Source organism: Neophocaena asiaeorientalis, unplaced genomic scaffold (genome assembly GCF_003031525.2).
Source record: "Neophocaena asiaeorientalis asiaeorientalis breed wild unplaced genomic scaffold, Neophocaena_asiaeorientalis_V1.1 scaffold221, whole genome shotgun sequence".
Lineage (NCBI taxonomy): Eukaryota > Metazoa > Chordata > Mammalia > Artiodactyla > Phocoenidae > Neophocaena > Neophocaena asiaeorientalis.
In genome coordinates this window covers 199,025-224,314 of record NW_020173766.1, presented here as the reverse complement: position 1 = coordinate 224,314, position 25,290 = coordinate 199,025, and the positions used below count along the sequence as shown (strand labels likewise).

The window sequence follows — 25,290 nt, the reverse complement described above, 5'->3', positions numbered from 1 at the left end:
TTTGGACTTTATCAGGCTCACAGGAGGTGGTGTAACTTGTGCGTATTTGCTAATCATTGCCTCTTTGGGGGGAGAATTTAGTCTGAGACTTCCTTTAATGGTAACCTAGAGTGAGGCCATAAGAAGGAGCCAGCCCTTGAATCTTATAACTAATGGCGGCTATTGGTATTAACCAAACAGAACCTCATGGTTGTATGTGACCAAATTGGGAAGTAGGAGCTCCCCTTCCAAGTCTAGGGACTCATCAGTTTTCCTCAGAAAGACCTGTCATCCATCAGGTCTCAGGGTCCCAGCTGAGCTGGAGTCTGGGCAGGAATCCAACCCCCAAAGAGGTGGAGGAAGGGTGTTGGGTACAAGGCAGGGCTCATTCATAATGAGACTGGGGATTGAGCAGCCTTCCATGAGGGAGACAGGAGAAGACCCAAGAAATGAGGCAAAGATCTGGTACCCAGAACTGGAGTAGACCTGGAGCCGGAGCGCACAAGGGGCCTCCATGGATGTAAGCCTTAGGATCTGGGCTGTAGCCTCCTTAGAGATCTGGCAGAAGTGAGCTGAAGGTAATGTTGGCTGTAGAAAGAACGAGGCTACAGAGACTGGAAACCAGGCCAAGCCTGACAGCTGTCCATCCATCCCAGCAGCACCCTGGAATTACCACAAGGAAATGCAACAAGGTTAGAACTCGTGATGCCTCACTCTGTGTCAGCAACTCTGAGTCATCACCCCTACCTTTCGCTGATCAGCCCTTTCAAGGTAATTGCAAAGACTACGGAGAAAACATCTTTGTAGCTGCTGGCATGAAAATTTCTTGGAGGAGAAATGGTCTTTGAAAGGTCCAATTTTCAAGGGTAGAAAGGGCCCTTCCAGCCTGGACTTGGAGCTTCTCCCCAGTTTTCTGTAGAAGGAAGGAGATTTTCTGGAACATGAAGGGGGAAGGAGAAGTGGGGCTGGGTGCTGTAGGCAGGAGACCAGGGGAGAAGAGCGATGCCACCATAGCCCAGAGGAAGAGTTCAAGGGACTTGTTGGATACATGCATGTGAGTTTAACTTTCCCTGGTCCACTGCCCCCAACTCAAATCTTTAGTCAATTCTCCACTGCCCACTAATGCACCTCCTACTCCCCAGTGTTAGAACTGACCTAAGCCACTTTAGTCCTGTATAACCATTCAGGTCCTTTTGGTTAATAACAGCAGTTGCCATGAGCTAAGGGAGTTGACAATCACCTACTCCCCTATAACCTCACTCAGTGTCACCAAAAGCATAAGTTTCAGAATGAATTTGGCCCTGAATACAGACATTTGTTAGCAAGAAGGTAGTACTTTGAAGTGCAGTCGTTTGGGACCACAAAGAGATGGTGAGGATGAAAACAGAGACCTCAGACAAAGAGGAACAGATCTTAGTGGGCACTACTATAAATGGATTTCCTGTATATTTATTTACAAACACCTATTACTTCATTCAAAAACTCACTGGAGGCAGGGACTACTTGTTTGCTTTTAAAATCCCTGTGTGACCTTACTCCCTAACCAGCAGAGGAGAAATATGACAAAACATGAACGACATAAAAAGGTGCCTTGTGCACTGAGAAACATGAACAATTTTTGTTCTGCTATAAACACTGCAGCTGAAAATCTAGGCTGTTGTCCCTCTCAAACCAAGCATTGTCCCCCAAGGTGTCCACCAGGAAGATCTATGAGGAGATTCCCTTCTGAGGGCAGAAAGGGAAGTGTGGGAGGGGCCTGTCCAATGCAGGTGCAGGGAGAAAGTCCAGTCCAGCAGGCAGGACTGGGTGCCTGGAATCTGGTACAAAAACACGGTATGAAAACAGACCTAAACCAGGTGAGCATCCAGCACTGGGGTCCAGCCAGCCAGGCACCAAGACGGGTAGAACTCGGAACACAACAAAGAGGACCCCAAGAGCAGTGGTCCTCACAAATCCAGGAAGATGGGCAGCAGTTAGGACGGCACCTGGACAACAGTGGATTATAAGGCTCTAGCCACTGGAGTGAAATTTTGGAAGTGGAGGGAACTGCAGCCCTAAGCAGGAACTGAGAATGACAGGAGTAATAAGAGTGGGTTCCAGAGGGACTGAGCCACTGTCAGGTAGAGGCTGAGTGCAGAGAGTGAGAGAAAATCCCAGCGTAAATGAACAAGGACAGATTCAGAGGCAACTTTGAGAGGCTGTTTCTGATAGTTGCAAAACAGTGAACGTATCTCAATTCCTCTTTTTGGCTAGTTAAGGAATCAGTGGAGAGATTCTTTGGAAGCGTGATCTTTGGGCATCTTACCAGGAGGTAATAACGATGGACTTTCACGTTTATGCAGCTCTTTGGAGTTTGTGAAAAGTAAACTAACTAATTTAAATGTCAGAACTAAAGGGCTAGGGCACAATTCAACCTTCACCGTGGCCCAGCACCTCCTCCTGGAATTCCTAAGACTATGACCCACCTGCTTTCCTTAGAAAGAACACTTATGGCTGAGCACCATATGTAATGGGCACATTGTCAGGCACTTTCCTAATTGTCTCCACATTGTACCTTCATATGGGGACAGCAAAGAGGACTGGAGGCCTCTGAGCTACCACGTTCCTATGTTGGTCCTCCTTTTACTCGTCCCAGAGCTTCCTGTGATGGTCTCAGAGTCCAGTCTCCAGCAACCCTTTTTACAGCTGTTTTTAGCAGCTGCTGTCTTGACTCTTGTCAGGTGCATCCTCTGGTTAATGGTTTTTCTTGCAGTGGGTATGCAAACAAAACCTCCTGATGGCTCTGTGAGATGGGCAGAGCAGATATTAATAATGGTACTAATTACTTCTAAGGTGGTAGCCAGCCTTCATGATGGCCCCCAGTGGTTTGTACCTTCTGGTGTTCACATCCCTGATTAGGGTTGACTTGGATAACAAGTGAGATAGTGCAGAAATAACAGTGCTTGACTTCAGAGGTTAAGATATAAAGATCATAAAAGATACTGTGGCTTCTGTCTTGCCTCCTCGATTGCTCATTCTAGGGGAAGCCAGCTACCATGTCAGGAGGACACTCAGGCAGCCCCACGGAGAGACTCATGTGGCAAGGAACCGAGGCCTCCTGCCAGCAGCCATGTGAACAAAGCTGTCTTGGATGTAGGTCCTCCAGCCCCAGTCAAGCCTTCGGATGACTGCAGCTCCAGTGGACAGCTTGACCTCTTCCCATGAAAGACCATGAGCCAAAACCACCCAGGTGAGTTGTTCTCAAATATCCGACCCACAGACACTGTGTGAGATAATAAATACTTATTGTTTAAGCCACTAGGTTTTGAAGGAATTTTTAAAAGAGTGATAGATAATTAATACACCCATTATACAAGTGAGAACCTGAGCCTCAGACACATACAGTGACTAGCCCAAAATTGCACAGCTAGAGTTGTAGCAGAACTGGGAAGAGAGCCCTCATCTTGTGACTGCTGATCCGCACCACACGGGTTCTCTTTACAGTCCCATGATTCATCAGTTCTCTAATTTGGCTTCAGAAGAGGCAGAGATGAGGTTGCAGGCATGGTGCAGCAACTATCCAGGCACCCGTGGCCACACTCAGGGCCTAGACTCACAGGGGTCCTTGACCAGGAATCCAGGGTAGGGAGGGGGGCTAAGACCCTTTGCTCCCACTCGTGTGTGGCTCTCATGAGGAAGAGACACAAGCCATAAACAGGGACTTCTTCCCACCTGGGCAGACCCACACCTGTGCAGGCTCACACACATGTTCTGGCCTCAAGCCAAACTCAAAACAAACTACAGCTGACCCATAATGCTGTAGTTCTGCGGGGGTGTGGTGGGGAAGATTTGTGGTGTTAGGGCTTGCACTTAAGATCCCTGCCTGCGACGCGGGGTCTGCCTTGCCTCCCAGCTTCCCCGCCTCTGATTCATGTGTCCACTTTAGAGAAGTCACCCCACTGAGGGGTGCTTTCAGTTTCCATGTGACGCATCAGCCATGTGATCACGGTCCCCACTCTGCAAGGAGGGCCTGTGGGCAATGTGAGCTGTCCGTAGTGACAGAGGGTGATGGACACAGGGTCAGCAGGTGATCAGTCTAGCTGGCTCTATTTGCTCATCCTTCCGGCTGAGTTGGACTTATTCCAGCAAGAGCTACGATGGCCCCCTGGGTGGGACTGGAATTGGACAAGTCTAGAGGATAGTTGAAGACAAAGGGGTGAGAAGGGCTCTGTAGTCACTGCTTGTCTCCAGGGTCTCTATCCAGGCTGTCAGTGCCAGGGAGGAAGCAACCAGATAGAGCCCTAAGGCAGGGCTGGGCTTCCTAGCAGAGAGCAGAAAAATGCTCACGGGGTTGGCAGAGGATGCAAGAGGGAGTGGCCCCTGGGCTGTGCAGGAGACCTGTGGAAGCAAACAGTGAGAGACCTGAGGTGGTGACATTTCTTGATAAAGGACCTTAAAGGCCCACAGGACATAGTCTTGTGCCTATGTCCTCTTGTGGCATTCAAGGACCTCCATAATAGGAGAGATTTTTTTAAAAAAGGGTATAGGACACCTGCATTCTAATCTAAACTCAAGATCCCATCACTTGGATCACCTTGGAAAAGTTGTTGGCCCTTGTGGGCCTCAGTTTCTTCATGAGTGGTCAAGTGAATGGTTTTCTAACTGGGTTCCTTGCAGACCAAGGGTTCTGCAGACCACCCTTAGAGTTTGCCATTAGGAGGGAGCCTCTAAACTTATACTGTCCAATAGAAATATGAAGTAAGCCACACGTGCAATTTTAAATTGTTTAGTAAACATATTTTTAAAAATCTAAAAAGAAATAGGTAAAATTAATTTCAAGAGTGTCTTTAATCTATCTAGAATATCATTTCAACATTAATCAATTTATTACATTTATTAATAAGATATTTTACATTCTCTCTTTTGTACTAAATCTTCAATATCTAGTGTGTAATTTGTACTTAAGCACATCTCAGTTGGGACCTGCCACATTTCCAGTGCTCAATAGCTAGAGTTGTGTACCTGACCTGCGAAGAGGGAGGAGGAATCAGGCCTTAGGAGAAGACTTCCCCCTGGTGGAGAAAATAGGAAAATACATGGAAGACCAAAAGATTGGAATGAGCAAAATGTCTTTGGATTGTGAACTATCACGTCCATTTCCTTGATTCAGTAATCATGTATAATATCAGCATTATATGTATAGTGAGGGTGTTTGGAGGGAGCACATACAAATCAGAGAAGCAGGTCAAGGCCAGACTCCTGAGGAATTTGGGAGTGAGAATTGATGGCAGAGTCTTTTGCTTCTGGGAAGAAAGTGAGTGTAGACTATACTTTCAAGGAATTTTACTGTGAAAGGGAGGGACCTATAAGGGATGGAGCATAGACTTGAAGATGTTTTAGATGGGGAAAAAAGTATTTGGACAAAATACAGGCTGCAGAACAATTGTCATGATCAGACCAAAGGAACCAGAGGCATTCAAGAGTCAGACCTGCAGAGCTGGTTAAGAATACAGACCTTGGAGCCAGCTTCACTGCTTCCTGACTGTGTGACTTCGGGCAAATTACTTATCTCCTTGTGCCTCTGTTCTCGCATCAATACAATAGTACCTGCCTCTTGTGTGTGCACCGTGTTGAGTTGTGTTTGTTATGAGGATTGATTTTTTTTTTTCAAAATAACATATTCAAATGCCAATAATAGACATAAGAAAGTAGCTGTATTGTATTAGCTATAATGATTAGAGGGATTCCTTTAGAGGGGAAGCATTTTCTGTGAGTGCTGAAACAGCAGTCTGCCTTTTCCCCAGTGAGTTGAAGTTCACATGCTATTACATGGCAAGTCTGAGAATTCTGTCCTCGGAAGTGACAATATTGTTTCAACAGGGGGCAGGCAGTGGCCAACAACATATTTCTCTAGCATCTTCAAACTGAAACTGCCAAGGCCAGCTTCCTGACCTAGTGGGGACATTCTGGAACATGGAGGTCCAGCCCCTTGTTTTACCTCCTTCCCAGGGAAATATGGAACTTACCGGGATTCACAGTTCTATTCTTTTAACTTTGATGCTGATGAATTCAATGATCTCCTACTTTTTTTTTTTTTTTTTTCAAAATAATGGCTACCATCTGTTGAGCCACTACTAAGTGGCAGTCAGTGACCAATATCCCGTCTAATCCATTCAATTCTGCAAGGTGAGATTGGTTTACACAAATGACATTATGCCATAAATATCATTCAGAGTACTTTTTTATTCAATATGATGTTTTTGTTTTTATTAATTAATTAATTAATTTTTGCTGTGTTGCGTCTTCGTTTCTGTGCGAGGGCTTTCTCTAGTTGTGGCAAGCGGGGACCACATCACGGTACGCGGGCCTCTCACCATCTCGGCCCCTCCCGTTGAGCACAGACTCCAGACGCACAGGCTTATTAGTTGTGGCTCATGGGCCCAGTCGCTCCGCAGCATGCGGGATCCTCCCAGACCAGGGCTCGAACCCGTGTCCCCTGCATTAGCAGGCAGACTCCCAACCACTGCGCCACCAGGGAAGCCCCAATATGTTGTTTTTGAGCTACAACTGTGCAGCTGTAGTAAATGTATTTCTGATTACTGCTTTGTCTTACTGTGTGTGAATGTTCTGGCATTTATGTATCCATTTCCTAGTGACAGACACTTAGATTGTCCCCGATCTTTGCCGTCAAAAACAATGTTGGAGTGAGCATCTTTCCATCTGTCTCCTTATGGCCTATGCAGAGTTTCTCTGGATGAGGAGCCCAAGAGTGGAACTGCTAGATCAGAGGTATTTTCAGCCTTACCTTCTTCCAGGTTGTCCCTCAAATGCTACACCAGTCCATACTCCCACCAGCCTTGCCTCCAGGGTTCTCACTTCCCTCATTCTCATCAGCCCTTGGTATTATGACTTTCTAATATTTGCCAAATACATGGGCAAAAAATGATGTCTGGCAGCTTTAATTTGCATATGCTATTGAAATCTCCTCATATTCCTAGAGCCATTCCAGACTTGAATTCAAAGGGCTGTGCAAAGGGCAGTTTCCATCCAAGAACAGGTAAAAATTTCTGACAGATGTGTAGCTTTTCACCAGGTGACTTCGTGTATCTATTGCTCCCACCAGCCCTGGGAAGTACTCACAGCAGATGAGACTCAGAGGGCTTAATGACTGACCCATGGGTCGTCCAGCCAGTTATTCTAGAACTAGGATGAGAATCAAGGTGTCCTGACCCCTCACCACAGCTCTTCCTACTCGACTGTGTTGTACCCGGAGCCCATCAGTAAGAGATGGCCTTTCCGCCAAAGCGCAGGGTTCAGATGTTTGTGAGAGAGCTGGGGATTTTGTTTGTTTTTGTTTTGTATATTTAATCAGCTTCATTGAAGTGTCATTCACATACAATAAAATGCACCCATGTTAAATGGGTGTTTCCACGAGTATACACCGGTGTAACCACAACCAATCAAGATATGAAACATTCCTGATACCCCCAAAAGTTCCCTTGTAACCCGCCTTTCCAGGTAATCACCCACCTTGCCAGATAATCACCCACCTTGCCAGATAATCACCCACCCTGGCAACTACTTATTTTCTTTCTGTTGGTGTAAATTAGATTTGTCTTCCGCAGATTTTCCAAAGTTTTGTTCAGAATATGTACTCTTTTGTGTTACTCAGCATAACATTTGTGAGGTTCATCTATTTTGTTGCATGGATTAGTAGTTTGTTCCTTTTTATTGCTGACTAGCATTTCAGTGTATGACTGTATCACAATTTACTGGTCCCTTCACTAGTTGGTTGACAGTTGGTTGTTTCCAGTTTGGGGGTATAATGAATAAAGCTGCTAAGAACCTTTAAATCCAAGTCTTTATGTGGAGAACAGGGCCAGGAGCAGGTGGAGGCAATCTAAGAGGCAAAATTTAAGGAGGCACTCACTCTAAGGTTCAGGAAGTGCTAACTCTGCACTTCCATGGACCCGAGAGTGAGTGCCTCCTTAAATATCACACCCTTGGCTCCTTGCCTGCCTTACCCCGTCCTGGATCTGGTGAACATATATTTTTGTTGTAGAGGAGAGTGTTAACTGTAAACTAAGAGCTCAAGAGCAGAGCTAGAGTCTGAGTTTCTCAAAGTGTGACCTGAAGACCCCTCTTGCAGCCTAATCAACTGCTGAGCTCGTTAGATGTGCTGACCCCCGCCCCACCCCCTTACCTACTGTATCAGAATTTGCATGTTTAATACAACATTAGTGATACTTACCTACACTAAATTTGTAAAACCACTGCCATGGGCAGTGGGTAATTGTTGAAGCTTTTTGAGCTAAAAATAGCAGGATTATAGCTTTTTTGTTTAACTTTGAAATAATTATAGATTAGCAAGAAATCATAAAAATAGTATAGAGAAATCCCACCTGATTCACTCATTTTCCTCCAGTGGTTACATCTTCCATAACTATAGTACAGTATCAAAAACAGGAGTTAGAGACTGGTACAATGTGTGTGTACAGTTCTGTTCCATTTTATCACATATGTAGATTCCTGTAACCACCACCCCAATCAAGATACAGAACGATTCTGTCATCACAAAGATGTCCCTCCTGCTACCCTTTTATAGTCACACCTGCCCCCACCATTCCTAACCCCTGGCAACCACTGATCTGCTTTCTATCTCTATGATTTTGTCATTTCAAGAATGTTATGTAAGTGGAATTGCTCAGCATGTGACCTTTTGAGATTGCATTTTTTAAACTAATCATAAAACCCCTGAGATCTATGCAGATCATTGCATATACCAAAAGCTTGCTCCTTTTTATTACTAAGTAGTATCCCATGGTATGGAATTTAGCCATTCACCCATTATGGGACATTTTGGTTGTTTCCATTTTGGGGCTATGAAGAATTAACCTTCTGTAAACAATCATGTATTGGTTTTTGTGAGAACATAAGTTTTCATTTCCCCAGGGTAAATGCCCAAGAGTGTGATTGCTGGATCATATGGTGTGTGTTCAGTTTTTTAAGAGACTGTCATACTCTTTTCCAGAGTGGCTGTGCCATTTCACATTTCCTACAGCAGTGTATGAGAGATCATTTCTCTATATCCTTGCCGGATTTTGGCATGGCCCCTGGTTTTTATTTTAGCTTTTCTAATAGGTATGTGGTAATATCTCATCATAGTCTTAATTTGTATTTCCCTCATGGCTAATGATGTTGAATATCTTTTCATGTGCCTATTTACAATCTGTATATTCTCTTCGGTGAAATGTCTCTCCAAGTTCTTTACCCATTTTTAACTGAATTGTTTGGTTTTTTTACTGCTGACTTTTGAGGAGTCTGTATATATTCTAGACATGGGTACTCTGTCTGATATGCAGCTTGCAAATGCTATCTCTCAGTCTGTAGCAAAGCTTTTTCGTTTTGATGAAGTCTAATATATCTCTCTTTTGTTTATGCCTTTGGTGTTATGTCTAAGAACTTGTCACTAAGCTTTAGGTCCCCAAGATTTTCTCCTATGTTTTCTTCTAAAAGTTTTTATAATTTTATATGTACATTTATATCCGTGATGCATTTTGAGTTAATTTTTATATAAAATCCAAAATTTAAGTTGAGGTTCTTTTTATTTATTTATTTATTTTTTGGCCTACGAATATCCAATTGCTCCAGCACCATTTGTTGAAAAGTCAGCTATCCTTCCTCCAGTGAATTGCTTTTGCACCTTTGTCAAAAATCAGATGGCCTTACTGGTGTGGGGCTATTTCTGGGCTTTCCATTCCCTTCCATTAATCTTGGTGTCCACCCCTCTGCCCATACTACGGTCTTAATTACTATAGCTGCGTAATAAGTCCTGAAATAGAACAGAGGGATTACTCCCATTCCTTTCTTCTTTTTCAAAATGTTTTATTTATTCTAAATCCTTTGCTTTTTATATAAATTTTAGAATAAGCCTGTCTCTGCCTACAAAAAATCTTGGAGGATTTTGCTAAAAATTTCATTATAACCATGTATCATTTGAGGGTGAATTGACATTTTTACTATGATGAATCTTCCAACCCATGAATATCTCTCCATTTATTTAGATCTTTTTTATTTCATCAGCATTTTATAATTTTCAGTGTACATGTTTTGTACATTTTGATGATTTATGCGCGGGTATTTCTTTTTGGAGAGAGAGATTGTAAATAATATTGTACTTTAAATTTTGCTTTCCATGTGTTTATTGTTAATACATAGAAATACAATTGATTTTTATATGTTGATCTTATATCTTGCAACTTTGCTAAACTCACTTATTATCCTAGGAATTGTTTCAGTTTTGTTTTGTTTTTGGATATTTGGCATTTTCTGGGTAGACCATTATGCTATCTGCAAACAGGGACAGTTTTATTTATCCCTTTCCAACCTGTACGCCTTTTATTTCCTTTTGCTTACTGTGCTGCCCGAGGCTTCCGGTACTATATTGAACAAGAGTGGTTAATATAGACACCCTTGCCTTGCTCCCAATCTTATGGGAAAACATTGTCTTTCAACATTAGTATTTTGTCAGCTGGTGTGTTTTTTTCTTTTTTGCGGTACACGGGCCTCTCACTGTTGTAGCCTCTCCCGTTGCGGAGCACAGGCTCCAGACGCACAGGCTCAGCGGCCATGGCTTACGGGCCCAGCCGCTCCGCGGCATGTGAGATCTTCCCGGACCAGGGCACAAACCCGTGTCCCCTGCATCGGCAGGCAGACTCTCAACCACTGCACCACCAGGGAAGCCCAACTGGTGGTTTTTAATAAGTATTTTTTATCAAATTGAGGAAGTTCCCCCCATCCTTAGTTTTTTCTGAGAGTTTTATCATAAAGAGTTGCTGAATTTTTTTTTAATAAATTTATTTATTTATTTATTTTTGACCGCATGTGGGCTTTCTCTAGTTGCGGCGAGCGGGGGCTACTCTTCATTGCGGTGCGCGGGCTTCTCATTGCAGTGGCTTCTCTTGTTGCGGAGCACGGGCTCTAGGCACGTGGGCTTCGGTAGTTGTGGCATGCGGGCTCAGTAGGTGTGGCTTACGGGCTCTAGAGTGCAGGCTCAGTAGTTGTGGCACACGGACTTAGTTGCTCTACAGCACGTGGGATCTTCCCAGACCAGGGATTGAACCTGTGTGCCCTGCATTGGCAGGCAGCTTCTTAACCACTGCCCCACCAGCGAAGTCCCAATAGTTGTTGAATTTTGTCAAATGATTTTTCTGTATCAGTTGATATGATCATGTAGTTTTTCTTCTTTAGCCTTTTAATACAGTGGATTTCACTGATTAAGTATTGAACCAGCCTTGCATCTCTGGAATAAACCCCATATTCTATTTGCTAATATTTATTAAAGAGTTTTTTCATTTGTATTTGTGAAGGATATTCGTCTGTAGTTATTATATGTACTTTTTGGTACCATCTTTATCTGGTTTTGGTACCAGGGTAATACTGGTCTCACAAAGTGAGGTGTGAAGTATTCTCTCTTCTTCTATTTTCTGGAAAGGGTTATGTAGAATGGGTGTTAATTCTTCTTTAAACATTTAAAAGAATCATCCAGTCAAATTATCTGGGCCTGGAAATTTCTTTCTCAGGAGTTTTAAATTATGACTTCAGTTTCCTTGAAGGGCTTATTGGGTGAGCCCTTTCATATTGCATGAGTTGATTTATTTAGTTATTTCATATTGAGTGAGTTGTGGTAACCTGTGTTTTTTGAGGAATTAATCTACTTCATCTAAGTTATATAGATGTTCATACTATTTGATTATTATCTTTTTTTAAAATATTTTTATTTATTTATTTGGCTGTGCCAGGTCTAGTTGTGGCATGCGGGATCTTTTAGTTGCAGCATGTGGGATCTTTTAGTTGCGACATGCGGGATCTAGTTCCCTGACCAGAGATTGAGCCTGGGCCCCCTGCATTGGGAGTGCGGGGTCTTAACCACTGGACCGCCAGGGAAGTCCTTGGTTATTATCTTTGATGTCTGCAGAATCTGTAGCAATATCCACTGTTTCCTTCCTGATATTAGTAATTTGTGTCTTTCTCTTTTCTCATTAGTCTTTCTAGAGGCATATCACTTTTATTGATCTTTCCAAAGAACAAACTTTTTTTGTTTCATTTCTCTTGGGTTTATGTTTGCAATTTTATCAATTCTTCTCTTTATTTTTTCTTTCCTTCTACTTACTTTGAGTTTATTTTGCTTCTTTTTCTAGGTTCTTAAGATAGGTGCTTAGATTATTTATGTGGGACATTTTCTCTTTTCTAATGTAAGCATTTAGTGCTAAAAATTTCCCTCTCAGTGCTGCTTTAACTGTGTCCCACAGGGTTTGATGTTGTATTTTCACTTTTATGCCATTCAATATGTTTTTTTTAATTCCCCTTGAGTCTTGTTTGATCCTTGGATTATTGAAAAGTGTGCTATTTATTTTCCAGTAACTCACTTGTTGACGATTTTCGGGTACAGTAAGTTGGTTTACTATTTTTATTATATTCTTTTCAGCTGTTGATTTCATAGTGAGGGTGGGTTAGAAGGAGACCCATCTTTATCATTGAAGGAGTCCAGAATTTTGCCAGCCAACTTGTGTTGACATGGAAATCTATACATACACACACAGGAACACACAACCCCACACACGCATATACACACACACACCCATGGCATACTTATACCCACACCTAACCAGCAGAGCTCAAATTCTCATTTTCAAAAAACAAGGCTAATGGCAGAGACCATGGTAAGAAAAAACAGGAAAAGGAAGCTGATTAGGAAGGGGAAAAACAGTACCAAATCAGCATTGCATCTCTAAAAGAATTAGGCCAAACCAGAAACCTCCAGCAGAAATACCAGTGACATTTAAGGGTCTGAGTTGATTGTAGACAAGCTGAATTTCTTGTATGTTGGCAACCCCTGCCTTCTAAGTCAGCTTCTTCCCCACTTCCCACCATCACTGCCCCTATCACAACAAGGTCAATCCAACTAATTCTGCTTCAGAAAACTGAAAGGAAAAAAGACACTACACTGACTACAATAGAATAGAAATTCCAGGAACTAAAGATGTATCAAGAAGAAAGCAAGCTATATCCTGCAAACCAATTCACTGTCTGACAGATAATAATGCCCTCCTCAAATGACATGTGCTGAAAACCATAGACATATTGTATTTATGTTTATATGCAATATATGTAAATATATGTTTATGAAGTCGTTCCCCATCCATCTGATAACTATTTCTGTTTTCCCCCTTTTTTGGTTTCACTTCTTACATTTCAGTCTATCTAGAACTTCATATGGTTGTAACTTTATAATACATTGACATATCTGGCAGTGTCTAGTGTCCCTTAGCAGCTAAGCCATGAAACTGAATCTCTGGGCTCTTAGCTCCAAACATGCAGTGACACAACTTCACCTCCGTGTATAAGCTAAGGGCACCCAATCCGTTTAGACCATCGTTTCTCAACCTCGGTATTATTGCCGTTTTGGTAATTTTCTGTCATGGGAGTTTGTCCTGTTTGTCAGCATCCCTAGCCTCTACCTGCTAGATGTCAGTACCTCCTTCAAGCTGTGAGAACCAAAAATGCCCCCCAGACATCACAAAATTGCCCCCAATGAAAGCTGCTTCTTTAGACATATGCCTCCTTATTTCCTGATTTGGATGCTTTACAAAGCCATGATGCTTGGTGCCATAGCAGCCATCTTGTAGTTGTGAGGAATGATACTACAGAGGCGCTGAGGCTAGTACAAGAGGTAGAAGGGGCCGTGGTTCTTGATGACATTGCCAAGTTGCTGCACCAACCCTAGCATTACCTTCCTATGGAAAATTAACACCTTCGACCACTTAAGCCTCTTCAGTCCTGTGCTTTGTCACTTACAGCCAAGAGCATCCTAGTGAATCCACGGATCACCTTATTCCTCTGCTTAAAACCCTTTACTAGTTCTCCATTCAGGATGAATTTCAGACTCCTGAGCTTAGCACCCAAGGGCCTTTGCCTCCCTCTCCTTCTCATCTCCCAGCACCCCTCTCGGCACACATCTCGTCTCGAGCCTAAGTTGAGTCCTTTGACCCAGCCTCAAGACCTCCTATCTCCTGATGTTTACATTTGCTGGTCCCCGAATGGCACATCCTTCCTCCTCTTCTCTCCCTGTTCAGTCCTACTCACCTTTCAAGACTTGGCCCATGTCCTCTCCTTCAGGAACTTTTCCCTGAATCTCCATGTGGTGATTTTGAAACATGGACTCCAAATTATTTGACACTCCTCCACTTGAGAGTGACTTGGGCAGGGATTTGGACCTCTGTGACTTTTCATACTCTGGACACTGAAGCAGGGTGCTAACTGACTAATCCAGGGGACCGTTATTCAGTGACACACGAGGCAATCTTCATGATAAGGACGTGCAGTGCGTGAGATGAGCTAGTCAGACCTGAAGGCACTGGGCAACCCAACCAGCTGATGCTGCTCATCTTTCCAGCCTCAAACCCTAGCGCACTGCTTCTTCCACCACACATCTCTCTCACTTTGAGTCATTGGGAGGCTCAGAATGTGCCCTACTGCATAAATGTTCCCCCCACACCTGGCATTCAGCCCCCTTTCCCTGCATAACTCCTACTCATCCTTCAGATCTCCCTTTGACATCACCTCCTCTAGGAAGCCTTCCTTGCCTCTCCAAGGCTGGTATGCCCAGAGCCTGTCCCTCACATCACACTTAACACACTGTATCCTAACCACCCATTTCCACATCTGTGAGCCTGTGAGCATCTTAACGGCAGGGAATGATTTATTCCTTTTTGAACCACCAGCACCTAGAATAATGCCAGAGCTTGCTATAAAAATAAATGTTCATGGCATGGTTGTGCCAGTGGCATGGCTGAATGTGTTTTGCTCTTGTCCTCCATTCAACAAACATTTATTGAGATTAGACCCTGTACTGAAGGTACAGCTTCCTGCACTGCATCTACTGCCATCGTCCGGGTAGCTGGAGCTCACAGTTATTGAGCGCTCACTGGGCGTTGTCCTAAGTACCTAACTCATTCACTTTGTCTAATCCTCATAACAAGTCCGTGAGGTTGATGCTGTAATTATCTGCAATTCACATGGGGAAACTGAGGTGCCAAAATTCCATGGGCACTGAATCCTGGAGTCCACGTTTGCACCCCTGCAGCCTAACTCTGGAGCCCGTGGTATTAATCTCTACACTGTCTGGCTTCCTTCGGAACCCCCCCGGACACTTGTCACAAATGCAGAGGCCCAAGCCTCACCTGAAGAGCTTGTTTCTATAGGTCTGGGCAGGGCCTGGGAATCTGTATTTTCCACGAGCCCCACATAGTGCAGAAATGATGGGTGTGCCAAGGGCATCCAGGAGCGTCCGAGGCTCTGTGAGGTCTGGCCCTGATGCACCTGTCTCACTGCCTCACGAACACATCCTGTACTCGCTCTTCTCCAAACTCTTGCTGCCTCTGCCAGGAATGCTGTCTCAAGTGTGCTTGAGGAGCACCGGTGGGAGTGAGAAGAGGGAGACCTTGCTGCTCAGGATGGGCTGGCAAAGCCCTAGGGGCATCCGCACGCGGCCCCTTCCGGAGGCCCTGGAGAAGGTCAAGAGGCCTCAACCCTCTCAGGCGTCTCTTTAGCCTGCGGTGCTGCCAGAAACGTCCAAAAGGCTCCATTCAGAACCCTGCACACCTTCAGAGCACACCCCCAGGGATTAGTCCTCTAGCTGCAACCCGTGTGGCCCTCGGAAGCTCCTCACAGACAAGTCCTGGTGATGCCAGCAGTGTTTGCTCTGCCTGGGACGGGACCAGCGGGGAGCGGGGCAGCAGTGGAAGCCGGGGCAGCCCTGGCCAGCGCCTGATTTCCCCATCCAGGCCTGTGCGTGGTCGGGTGGGCAGAGCAGGCCTCCAAGGAAAGGGCCTCTCCCCGGGAGTCGGTGATTTCACGGTCACAAAAGGTTGAAGGGGCCATGTGACGATTTGGCAGTTGACCCAGAACCACTCAGCTCCCTTTTGCTGCCTACAGAGCAGCCAGGCCTGCCCTTGGGGGATTTCCCAGCCATGTTCAAATGGAAGCTACCTTGAGTGGGCACCTCTGTTAAAGCCACATCAAAGGTGACTTGCTGGAGAGTCAGCAAGACTCTGGGTGATGACAGTTGTCAAGGGGCACGTAGAACGTGGGATGGGTAAAGGTGGGATAGAAAATCAGCATAGGGATTTCCCCCTAACCAATGTTATAAGTTCTGACTATTGATGTGTAATTAAGCACTCTCAAATATAGAGGTCTAAAATAAGAGCCATTTTATTATAGCTCATAAATTGTGACTCAGAGCCGGAGCAGCTCTCAGCTGGGTAATCCTTTTTCGTGTGGCATCAGTGACGGTCCCTCGATGCCACTGAGCTAGGAGATGGAGGGCTGCTCCGAGGCAGCTTCCCTCCCAGGTCTAGCCCCAACGGAGAAGGCTGGAGAGCTGAGCTCAGCCAGAACTGTCAGCCGCTCCACATGTGGCCTCACCAGCACGGTGGCCTCATGGAGTTGGACTTCATAAATGGTGGTTCAAGGCTATCAATGAGAATGTTAGGGACCCAGCTGAAGTCTCAGAATCTCACTTTCACCACGTTCTATCAGTCAGGTACGTTACCAAGAGCAGCAACGTTCAAGGAGAATGGAGTTAGACTTTGCCTGTCAGTGGAAGGAGCAGTAAAACATTTACAGCCATATGCAATCTCCCATACTACAGACAGACGAGCTGGGAAACACTTGTTAGGGTCATTGTGAGGAGTTTTACTCCACATGTTTGTCAAGCTCCTAGTGTGTTCCAGGCTCTGTCCTGGGCACTGGAGAGAGAGAGCAATGAGCAAGACAGAGACGTGGTGCCTGCCCTCTCGAATACAGCCTAACAGTTACACAGTGCCTGGCGTGTGGGAAGTGCCAGTAAATGTTGGCTGCTGGTATTTTAATTGTTAAATGAATCATTATTGGATAAAAATGATAAGCATAATAAGCATTAGCAGAGAATTGCTTTGAAGAATGACAAGGTGTAAAAGAACACAGGCAACAGGAGGGGGATGTTTAAGCCAAGGAGGAGGGGTAATGAACTAGCGGGGGAGGGAGGAAGCAGCGTGTGTGGCCACCGAGTGCAGTGGGCAAGGGAAGCGTGCACTGAATGAGCTGGATGGGGACGGACCACTTAAGTCTCTGAACTGGATGCCTTACTTCCATCCCTCCATGTCTGCCTTCCACTTTCCTCACCCACCTCTGCTTCTGAGGCTCCCCTGTATGGGCTGCATGAACAGTCTCCCTTGCCTCCCTGCTGGTGCCAGTAGAAGGCACCAGCAGGAGTTTGGGTGGAGGGGGGTGGGAAGAGAAAGAGGTTGGCATATTTATTCTTCTGGCTCTCTCTCTGTTGGGCAAGTGGTGGAAGTGAATACTTCCTCTGCCAAAATCCACATCCAGTGTCCAGCAACCTTCTTGTAGGGCCCGTCTCACCAGGTCCTTCGGTGGCTCTTTCTCCTGTGCATTTAGCCCTGGGCTCAGTGGCAGCTGCCCACTCTTGCTGGCCCAGGGGTACTTCACCATCGCTGCTTGCATTCCCTACACCCTGCCCACACCTTTGTAAAAGTCCTTTCCCTGCATTGTCCTCAGTCACCCTCTTGAGAGGGCCACCTGTCCCTTTCTGGAATCCTGAATGATACCACTACACCAGCAAGGACAGGAATTTGGGACTTTATCTTTGGAGCAATTCTGAGAAAATGCTAACCTTCTATCCAGTGGTGTGATGGTAAATCTTAACAACCAGCTCTCCAGAGGGAAAAGCCCTGATTTGCAGTGATTGCCAGATTCCAAGGCGTCAATACTTCCACCATGGTTGATTTCATGCTACTAATGCAACAGCAACCAACTCGTAAAATTCCTAAAAATGAAACGCACACAAGCTGGTATGAGCCAGCTCCAGCATACCTCTGCCCAGATCAAACACTAGCTCTAGTCTCTCCCACTAGGGCCACTCCAGCCAGGGGCTAGATGTTCCCACAGAGAGGTGGATGGGCCTTCTGGATGCTGTCAGCCTCCTCCCTCCCGTGCCCTGTGAATGTACTTCCCAGTGAAGCCAGGTTGCTGTCTCTAAGGGCTCCCAAAGCTGCAAGACCTTTCATTTGCCCATGCCTGTGCCTCTTCTCATGTGCATGGGGCTGAGGCTCAAACAGAACCATCCATCTTGCTGGACTTGGTCCAATTAGATCATGAGACCCTGGGGATCTAGAGTCAGTGGTTCCCCTATTAACAGCAATTAATTCCCGCCAAGAGCCCCACTCTGATGCTGACGCCAAAGACCTCTTGATGCTGGTCTCTGCCCTGGATCCCACTTGCCCACAGATGGGCCCAGACCCTGAATGTGATAACCAGGCCCCTATCCACATTGTGCTTTACCCAGAACTGAACTTCCCCTTCTGTATGTCGAGTCTGTATGAGGCTGGAACTCAATTCCATCTTTGTCCAGCCTGACCAGTGTTTAGGAACTTTCTGTTTAAGGCGAGAGCATGAACTTTTTTCACAATGAAACCAAATGTGAGGAAATGTGAAAATGTTAGTTTCAAATTGTGTCTTCATATTTAGGGAACAAACATTTGTTAAACACTTGCTATATGAGTCCTTGCAATAATTATCTCCCTCAGCAAGGAACAATTACACACACACACAATTGGACGATAAATCTGTAGAGAAAATTCCTAACTCCAAATAACAATATTTTAATCAAAACAACATGACACTACAAGTATCCTTTCAGAATGAACAAAAATTTTAAAGTTAGTAACACCTGATTTTTGACCAGGTATACACTATTTTGGAAATGTAAATAAATACAACCATTTTAGAGGTTCTAAATGGTAAGTATTTTGGCAGTACTTACCAAAATGTAAAATGCACATTCCCTATGACCCAGAAAGGCACCACTTCTAGAAATCCATCCTACAGTAATTCAACACCAGTACATTAAAGGTGTATGTATTAGATATACCTTTAATCCCTGCAGCATTGTGATAATTTTAAAAATTGAAAGCAAACTGGATGTCCATTGACAGGAAAATAGGTAAATCCTGATACCATAATGCAGTGGAACACTTTCCAGCTGTTACAAAGAAGAAGACTTGGAAAGACGTTCATGCCATTTTGTTTAATGGAAAAAGGATAAATCAGTGTACATGATACGATCCCATTTTTGCAGAGAAGATCAACAGAATTGGAGCCTTCATACGTTAACTGGTGGGAAAATAAAATGGCACAGCTCTGTGGAAAATGATTTGGAAGTTCCTCAAAAAGCTAAACATGGGGTTTCCAAACAATCCAGCAATTCCACTCCTAGGTAAATACCCAAGAGCACTGAAAATATATATCCATACAGAAATTTACAAGTGAATGTTCAGAGCAGCATTATTCATCATAGCCAAAAAGTAGAAACAACCCAAATGTCATTCAGTTGATGACTGGTTGAAATGTGGCTTATCCATGCAGTGGAATATTATTCAGCCATAAAAAGGAATGAAGTACTGATACATGCTACAACATGGATGAACCCTCAAAATATTATGCTAAGGGAAAGTAGCCAGACACAAAAGGTCACATATGATTCCACTTACATGAAATGTCCAGAATAGGCAAAACCATAGAGACAGAAAGTAGATTAGTGGTTGCCAAGAGATGGAGCGAGGTAGGGAGTAGGATTTTCTGCTGACAAACAAGCATGAATTTCTTTCGGGGTGATGGAAGTGTTCTGAACTGGATAGTAATGGTGGTGTACAACATTGTGAATATGCCCCAAACTACTGAATTATACAATTTAAAATGCTACATTTTTTATTACATGAATTATTTCAGTTTAAAATAATAAAGCATTACTGGTACATTAATCAAGTATAATTTTTGAGAAGATTAAAATACCACTTAAAAAAAATACATTATCTTTTATGATCCCTTCCAACTCCAAAATTACCTGCATCTTTCCTTGGTGGAACCCAGGGGCTTAGATGACCCCTAAGCTGTGGACCCCACCTTCCTGTGGAGACAGGCCGGGTGACCAGCTCTTTTCCAAGGGACGAGTGACGTAGCCAGGTTCTACGTGAGGTCTTGGGTGGAGTGGGGGGTTGGGAGCAGATCAAGCCAGGACGCCTAGTGGTGGGAAGAGGGGGGTTAGGAAAACTCCCTGTCTCTCTCTCTGTCTCCCTCTGAGACTCTGCACATTAGCCTTCCCCCACCTTCCTCTAGCCTACTGGGCAGGGTGGGTGTTTTGGTTTCTTTGCGCATAATATGAAACAAAGAAGCACCGTTTCTGCCTCAAGAAGCGTGTAAAGAGGTGCAGATATAGGTGAGTTCCTTTACAAACATTTCAAACATATGTTTTCCTCTACTTCTAATAGCCTACAGCAGGAGTTCTTAAACTCCCGGGTAGGTATCAGAACCACCTGGAGAGCAGGTAAATAATGCAGATTCCTGAGCCCTCCCTCCAGAGGCTCTGATTCCCTGGATCTGAGGATTCCCAAAAACCTGTATTGCTAAAAAGCAGGTCTGTGGACCGTGCTTTGAGTACAACTATCATATATAATGCTTTGCTTTTCCTTGTGCTAAAGAAAGTGGAGGTGTTTGGTTATAAGTCTCTATGTAAGGCATTGTTATTATTAGTGTTTGGGTAATTGAGAGCTGTATTTCTCAATCCAAATTGTAATGTGGACCAGAGAACTAAAGTTACTCTGTTAGAATTGAAGTGGGCTTCAGAGATGGGGTGGGAGAGCAATGACAGGCAAAGGGAACCAGACCCCTAAGATGTAACTCGGAGAGCTTTGGGGTTTGGCACCATTCTTCTTTCTGTGCCCAAGGCCTACCAGGCCCTGACTGGCAGCTCCTCTGAAATTTTGAGTGAATGAATCAATAACCAACAAAACACTGGAATGTTTTTTGTAGGTACCTGATATCCCTTTTATTTCTAGTTTGCTGAGTGTTTATATCATGAATGAGTGTTGAGTTTTGTCAGATGCTCTTCTGCATTTATCAAAAAGGATCATATAGTTTTTGTCTTAATACGGTCACTTAAATTGATTGATTTTCAAATATTAAACCAACTTCATATTTCTGAGATAAACACTTGGTCATGACGTATTAACCTTTTAAAATATATTGCTGGATTTGATTTGCTAATATTTGGTTAAGGATTTTTATGTCTGTCTTCATGAGGGATATTGGTCTATAGTTTTCTGTTGTTGTAATATTTTTCTCTGGTTTGGTATCAGGGCTATGCTGGCCTCATAAAACAATTTGGGAATTATTCCATCCTGTAGTTCAGGTAGTTTGCCTAAGATCAGTGTTATTTCTTTCTTAAATGTTTGACAGAAGGCACTAGAAAAATCATCTGGGACAGTTTTTTAGAGTTAACTAAATTACTATAATAAAGGTAGGACTATGTCATATCATTTCATGTCAGTTCTGGTAGGTTGAATTTTTAAGGAAATCTGTCCATTTCGTTTGTTGTTGAATTTGTTATAACTGATCATAATATTTCTCTGTTATCCTTTTAAAGTCTGTAAGATCTGTAGCAATAAGCACTCTTTCATACCTGCTATTGACAGTTCGTGTTCTCTCTCTTTTTGTTCTCAGTCTAGCTAGAGTTTTAGTACCTTTAAAAAATTTTTTTTCAGACAACCAGCTTTGGCTTTGTACGATATGAAGGGTGCTTACAAACCCCCTGTTCCAAAATATCTCCAGGAAATCCCAGATATTTGTATCATTTCTGATTTCATTCTAAACTGTAAGCTTCTTGTAGGTAGAGTCTATTATGTTCATACTATATAATCCAGCATCTATCATAGCACCTGACATATGTCATCGGTCATTAAGGGCTGTTGTATTGAGTCAGATAAGCTCTTCTTTAAAATGTAAGTACCCAATTTCTAAATGTCAAAAAAGTAAGACCATAAGAGATAGTCAGAAGCAGAATGAGTTGACCAGACTAAGTAAAGTGCTCTTAAAAATCCATAAGAAAAACAGTGTTATCCTAAGTAGAAAAATGAATAAAATCCATAAACACTAAAAATAAGAAACAGAAGTGGACAGGAAACATGCAAAAGCATATGTATCCCTCTCTAGATATCAAAAGAATACAAAACAAAACAACCATATTAATATTTTCAACTATCTTCACTTTTGTGTTTAGAGACACAAGTTGATTTAACTACCTAAAATAGGATACATTTTGAGACTGCACCCTCACCGCTATTTTTCCTCCTGTCCCAAACCAGGAAGTGGGAAATTACTTCTCCAGTTCTCCTCCTCAGAATACAAGGTCATAAAGCCTGGGTTCCAGTCTTGGCCCTCCTTGCTGCTTCCTGGCTTTATAACATTGAGAAGGTCATTTTACCAGTCTGAACCTGTCTCCTCTTCTATAAAATGGAAATGGTCACGTCTTAAGAGAGAGCGTTGCAGGATTAAGGGAGCAGTTGAGTATAATGTGTTAGCACAGTGCCTGACACATAGTGGATGATGAGAGTTCTCTTATCTGTTTCAGGCAGCTGCTTCATCCAAGTCTCCCATCCTTCTCTGAGGCCCTGCAGCTTCATTTGCCCCTCTCTCAGTGAAATTTCCAGCTCTTCAATCACTTCTCTTTTGTCTCCTTGGCCTTCTAGTCTCACTATTTCTTTTTTTTTTTTTAAATTTATTTATTTATATTTTATTTTTGGCTGCGTTGGGTCTTCGCTGCTGCACGCAGGCTTTCTCTAGTTGTGGCGTGCGGGGGCTACTCTTCGTTGCGGTGCGCGGGCTTCTCATTGCGGTGGCTTCTCTTGTTGTGGAGCACAGACTCTAGGCACGTGGGCTTCAGTAGTTGCGGCATGTGGGCTCACTAGTTATGGCTCACAGGCTCTAGAGCACAGGCTCAGTAGTGTGGCGCATGGGCTTAGTTGTTCTGCGGCCTGTGGGATCTTCCCAGGAAGGCGGATTCTTAACGACTGCACCACCAGGGAAGTCCTAGTCTCACTATTTCTAAAATCTCACTAGCACAGAGGATTAAATCAATTTGACCATATGTTTTCTTAGCTACTCCCCTCCTATTGGACACTTAGGATTTCCACTTGCTTGTAAGATACTCTGTAGACCAAACTCCCAGATGATGAAGCTTTCTGCTCTGAGAGTTAATCCTCTGTGTTAGTGGGGATTTGGTCTCCCAGATTCTCAACATTCACTGAAGTCTTGAGATGATTTCATAATTGGATTTACATGAGAGAGATGTTTGCTCCTTTTGTGTCCTCTCTTTTTGGACCAGTTCCTGGAGACAGCAATTTTCCTGAAACAATCCTGCCATCAGGGTTTGTACACTTTACGGGAGGAAGAAAAGGAAGGAACAGAGGAAGAAAGAAAGGAAGGGAGGGACAGAGGGAGAGGAGAAGGAAAGGCAGGTGGGCATAGTAAATTCTTAGTAGATATTTGTTGAATAAATGAAGGAATGACCCTGGGATCATTAGTGCTGTTTTGTAGATGAGGACCCGAGGTTCAGAAAGGTTAAAAAGCTTGCCCAGGAACGTGATATTGGGCCCCGCCTTTGATCTCAGGTCTTTGAATCCAGTTCCACTGTCTTTCTCCTACACCTACTGGGACACTGGTCTAGCTTAGTGTTACTCAAATGACAGTCTTCAAGAAGGGAAGGGGCTTATGACATATTGTAAGTTAATGTGTCACTTCCTTCAAGAAAGTCTTGCTAAGGAAAAATGCTAACCAAACTAAACAGCATGCTTAGTGACTTCACATTTTGGCAAAAGTTGCTAATTTCCCTATAAATAGTTCGCTGCCCAGTAGCTGGACCATGGACCACACTTTTTTGTATCATGGGTCCTATTGCTCTCTAGCCTAACCACGTGGCTTTGAACTCCATGTCTGTATCACTTCAGATGCTCTCAGCGTCTAGATGGAGCCCTCAGACATCCCGGAGACCAGCACCCCTTTTGAGTATGATCCTCAGAGCTTTCTGTGTGAGAAGAAGACCTTTGTCTTTGCCACCTTCAGCACCACCATCCTGTACTGCCTGGTGTTCCTCCTCAGCATGGTGGGCAACAGCCTGGTGTTGTGGGTCCTGGTGAAGTATGAGAGCCTGGAGTCCCTCACCAACGTCTTCATCCTCAACTTGTGTCTCTCAGACCTGGTGTTCTCCTGCTTGTTGCCCGTGTGGATCTTGGGGTACCACTGGGGCTGGTTGTTGGGGGACTTCTTTTGCAAGCTCCTCAACATGATCTTCTCCATCAGCCTCTACAGCAGCATCTCCTTCCTGACCATCATGACCATCCATCGCTACCTGTCCGTGGTGAGTCCCATCTCATCCCTGCGTGTCCACACCCTCCAGCGCCGCGTGCTGGTGACCGTAGCTGTGTGGGCAGCCAGCATCCTGTCCTCCATCCCCGATGCCATCTTCCACAAGGTGTTCCCTTCGGGCTGTGATTATTCAGAACTCGAGTGGTTCCTAGCCTCAGTCTACCAGCACAACATCATCTTCCTCCTCTCCTTGGGGATTATCCTGTTCTGCTACGTGGAGATTCTCAGGACCCTGTTCCGCTCGCGGTCCAGACGGCGCCACCGGACAGTTAGGCTCATCTTCACCATTGTGGCGGCATACTTCCTCAGCTGGGCTCCCTACAACCTGATCCTGTTTCTGCAGACACTGTTGAAACTTGGCGTCATTCAGAGCTGCGAGGTCAGCCAGCAGCTGGATTATGCCCTGCTCATCTGCCGCAACGTTGCCTTCTCCCACTGCTGCTTCAACCCGGTGCTCTACGTCTTTGTCGGGGTCAAGTTCCGCAGACACCTCAAAAGTCTGCTCCGGCACTTCTTGCTCTGCCGGCAACAGGCACCTGGCCTTCCCCTGTCACCTCACCCCCCAGGTGCCTTCACCTATGAGGGCATCTCCTTTTATTGAGAGGGAGTTTGGTGGAGCAGGTGGCGGTAGACAGAGGAGCCGGAGGAGGTGGAGCTGAAGGGGAAGCAGGGCAGGAAGGAGCATAGAAGGCACAGCTCTGGGACACGCTACCACTGCAGCGACGGGGGTGAAAGAAGTACATTACGTCAAGGGGTCCTATATGCCCCCTCTTCTGCGGAAAATTTCCCCATCTGGAAATTTTATATTGCCATCCAGAAAAACGTTTCTTAGATTTTGAGAAAATCTTTTAGCATTTATTCTTTCATTCAGACATGGATTTCTTATGCTTGCTTAGTTCAGAAGGCTCTAAAATAGGAAAGCATGCCCTGAAAGGAGCATCCCTCAAGACTTTGTGAGGGTCTGAAATTCAACTGTGCAGATGTAGGCTGCTGGCAAGACGGTCTCTCCCCTCCCTG

At 44.4% G+C, this 25,290-nt stretch overlaps 2 protein-coding genes across 5 annotated transcripts in view; both read left to right on the top strand.

The window, feature by feature from the left end:
- The first annotated feature begins 3,075 nt into the window (after window positions 1-3,075).
- XCR1 (X-C motif chemokine receptor 1) lies at window positions 3,076-24,905 on the top strand. 3 transcript variants are annotated; one of them, XM_024751423.1, is made up of 3 exons: window positions 3,151-3,208; window positions 6,702-6,747; window positions 23,856-24,905. In XM_024751423.1, exon 3 carries the CDS (start codon window positions 23,873-23,875, stop codon window positions 24,872-24,874), a length of 1,002 nt encoding a protein of 333 aa, XP_024607191.1. In that variant the 5' UTR covers window positions 3,151-3,208; window positions 6,702-6,747; window positions 23,856-23,872; the 3' UTR covers window positions 24,875-24,905. The 3 variants fall into 3 exon arrangements, with proteins under 3 accessions (XP_024607190.1, XP_024607191.1, XP_024607192.1); XM_024751422.1 differs by lacking the exon at window positions 6,702-6,747 and having other exon boundaries at window positions 3,076-3,208; XM_024751424.1 differs by lacking the exons at window positions 3,151-3,208; window positions 6,702-6,747 and adding an exon at window positions 20,116-20,290.
- FYCO1 (FYVE and coiled-coil domain autophagy adaptor 1) overlaps window positions 3,077-25,290 on the top strand; it is a 114,728-nt gene continuing 92,514 nt past the window's right edge. Inside the window, exon 1 of one of the 2 annotated variants that reach the window (XM_024751399.1) lies at window positions 3,077-3,208. The gene's annotated coding sequence lies outside the window, so the exon portion shown is untranslated. Of the gene's footprint in view, window positions 3,209-6,726; window positions 6,748-25,290 lie in introns of those variants that run through there. The other variant, XM_024751400.1, reaches the window with a different exon arrangement.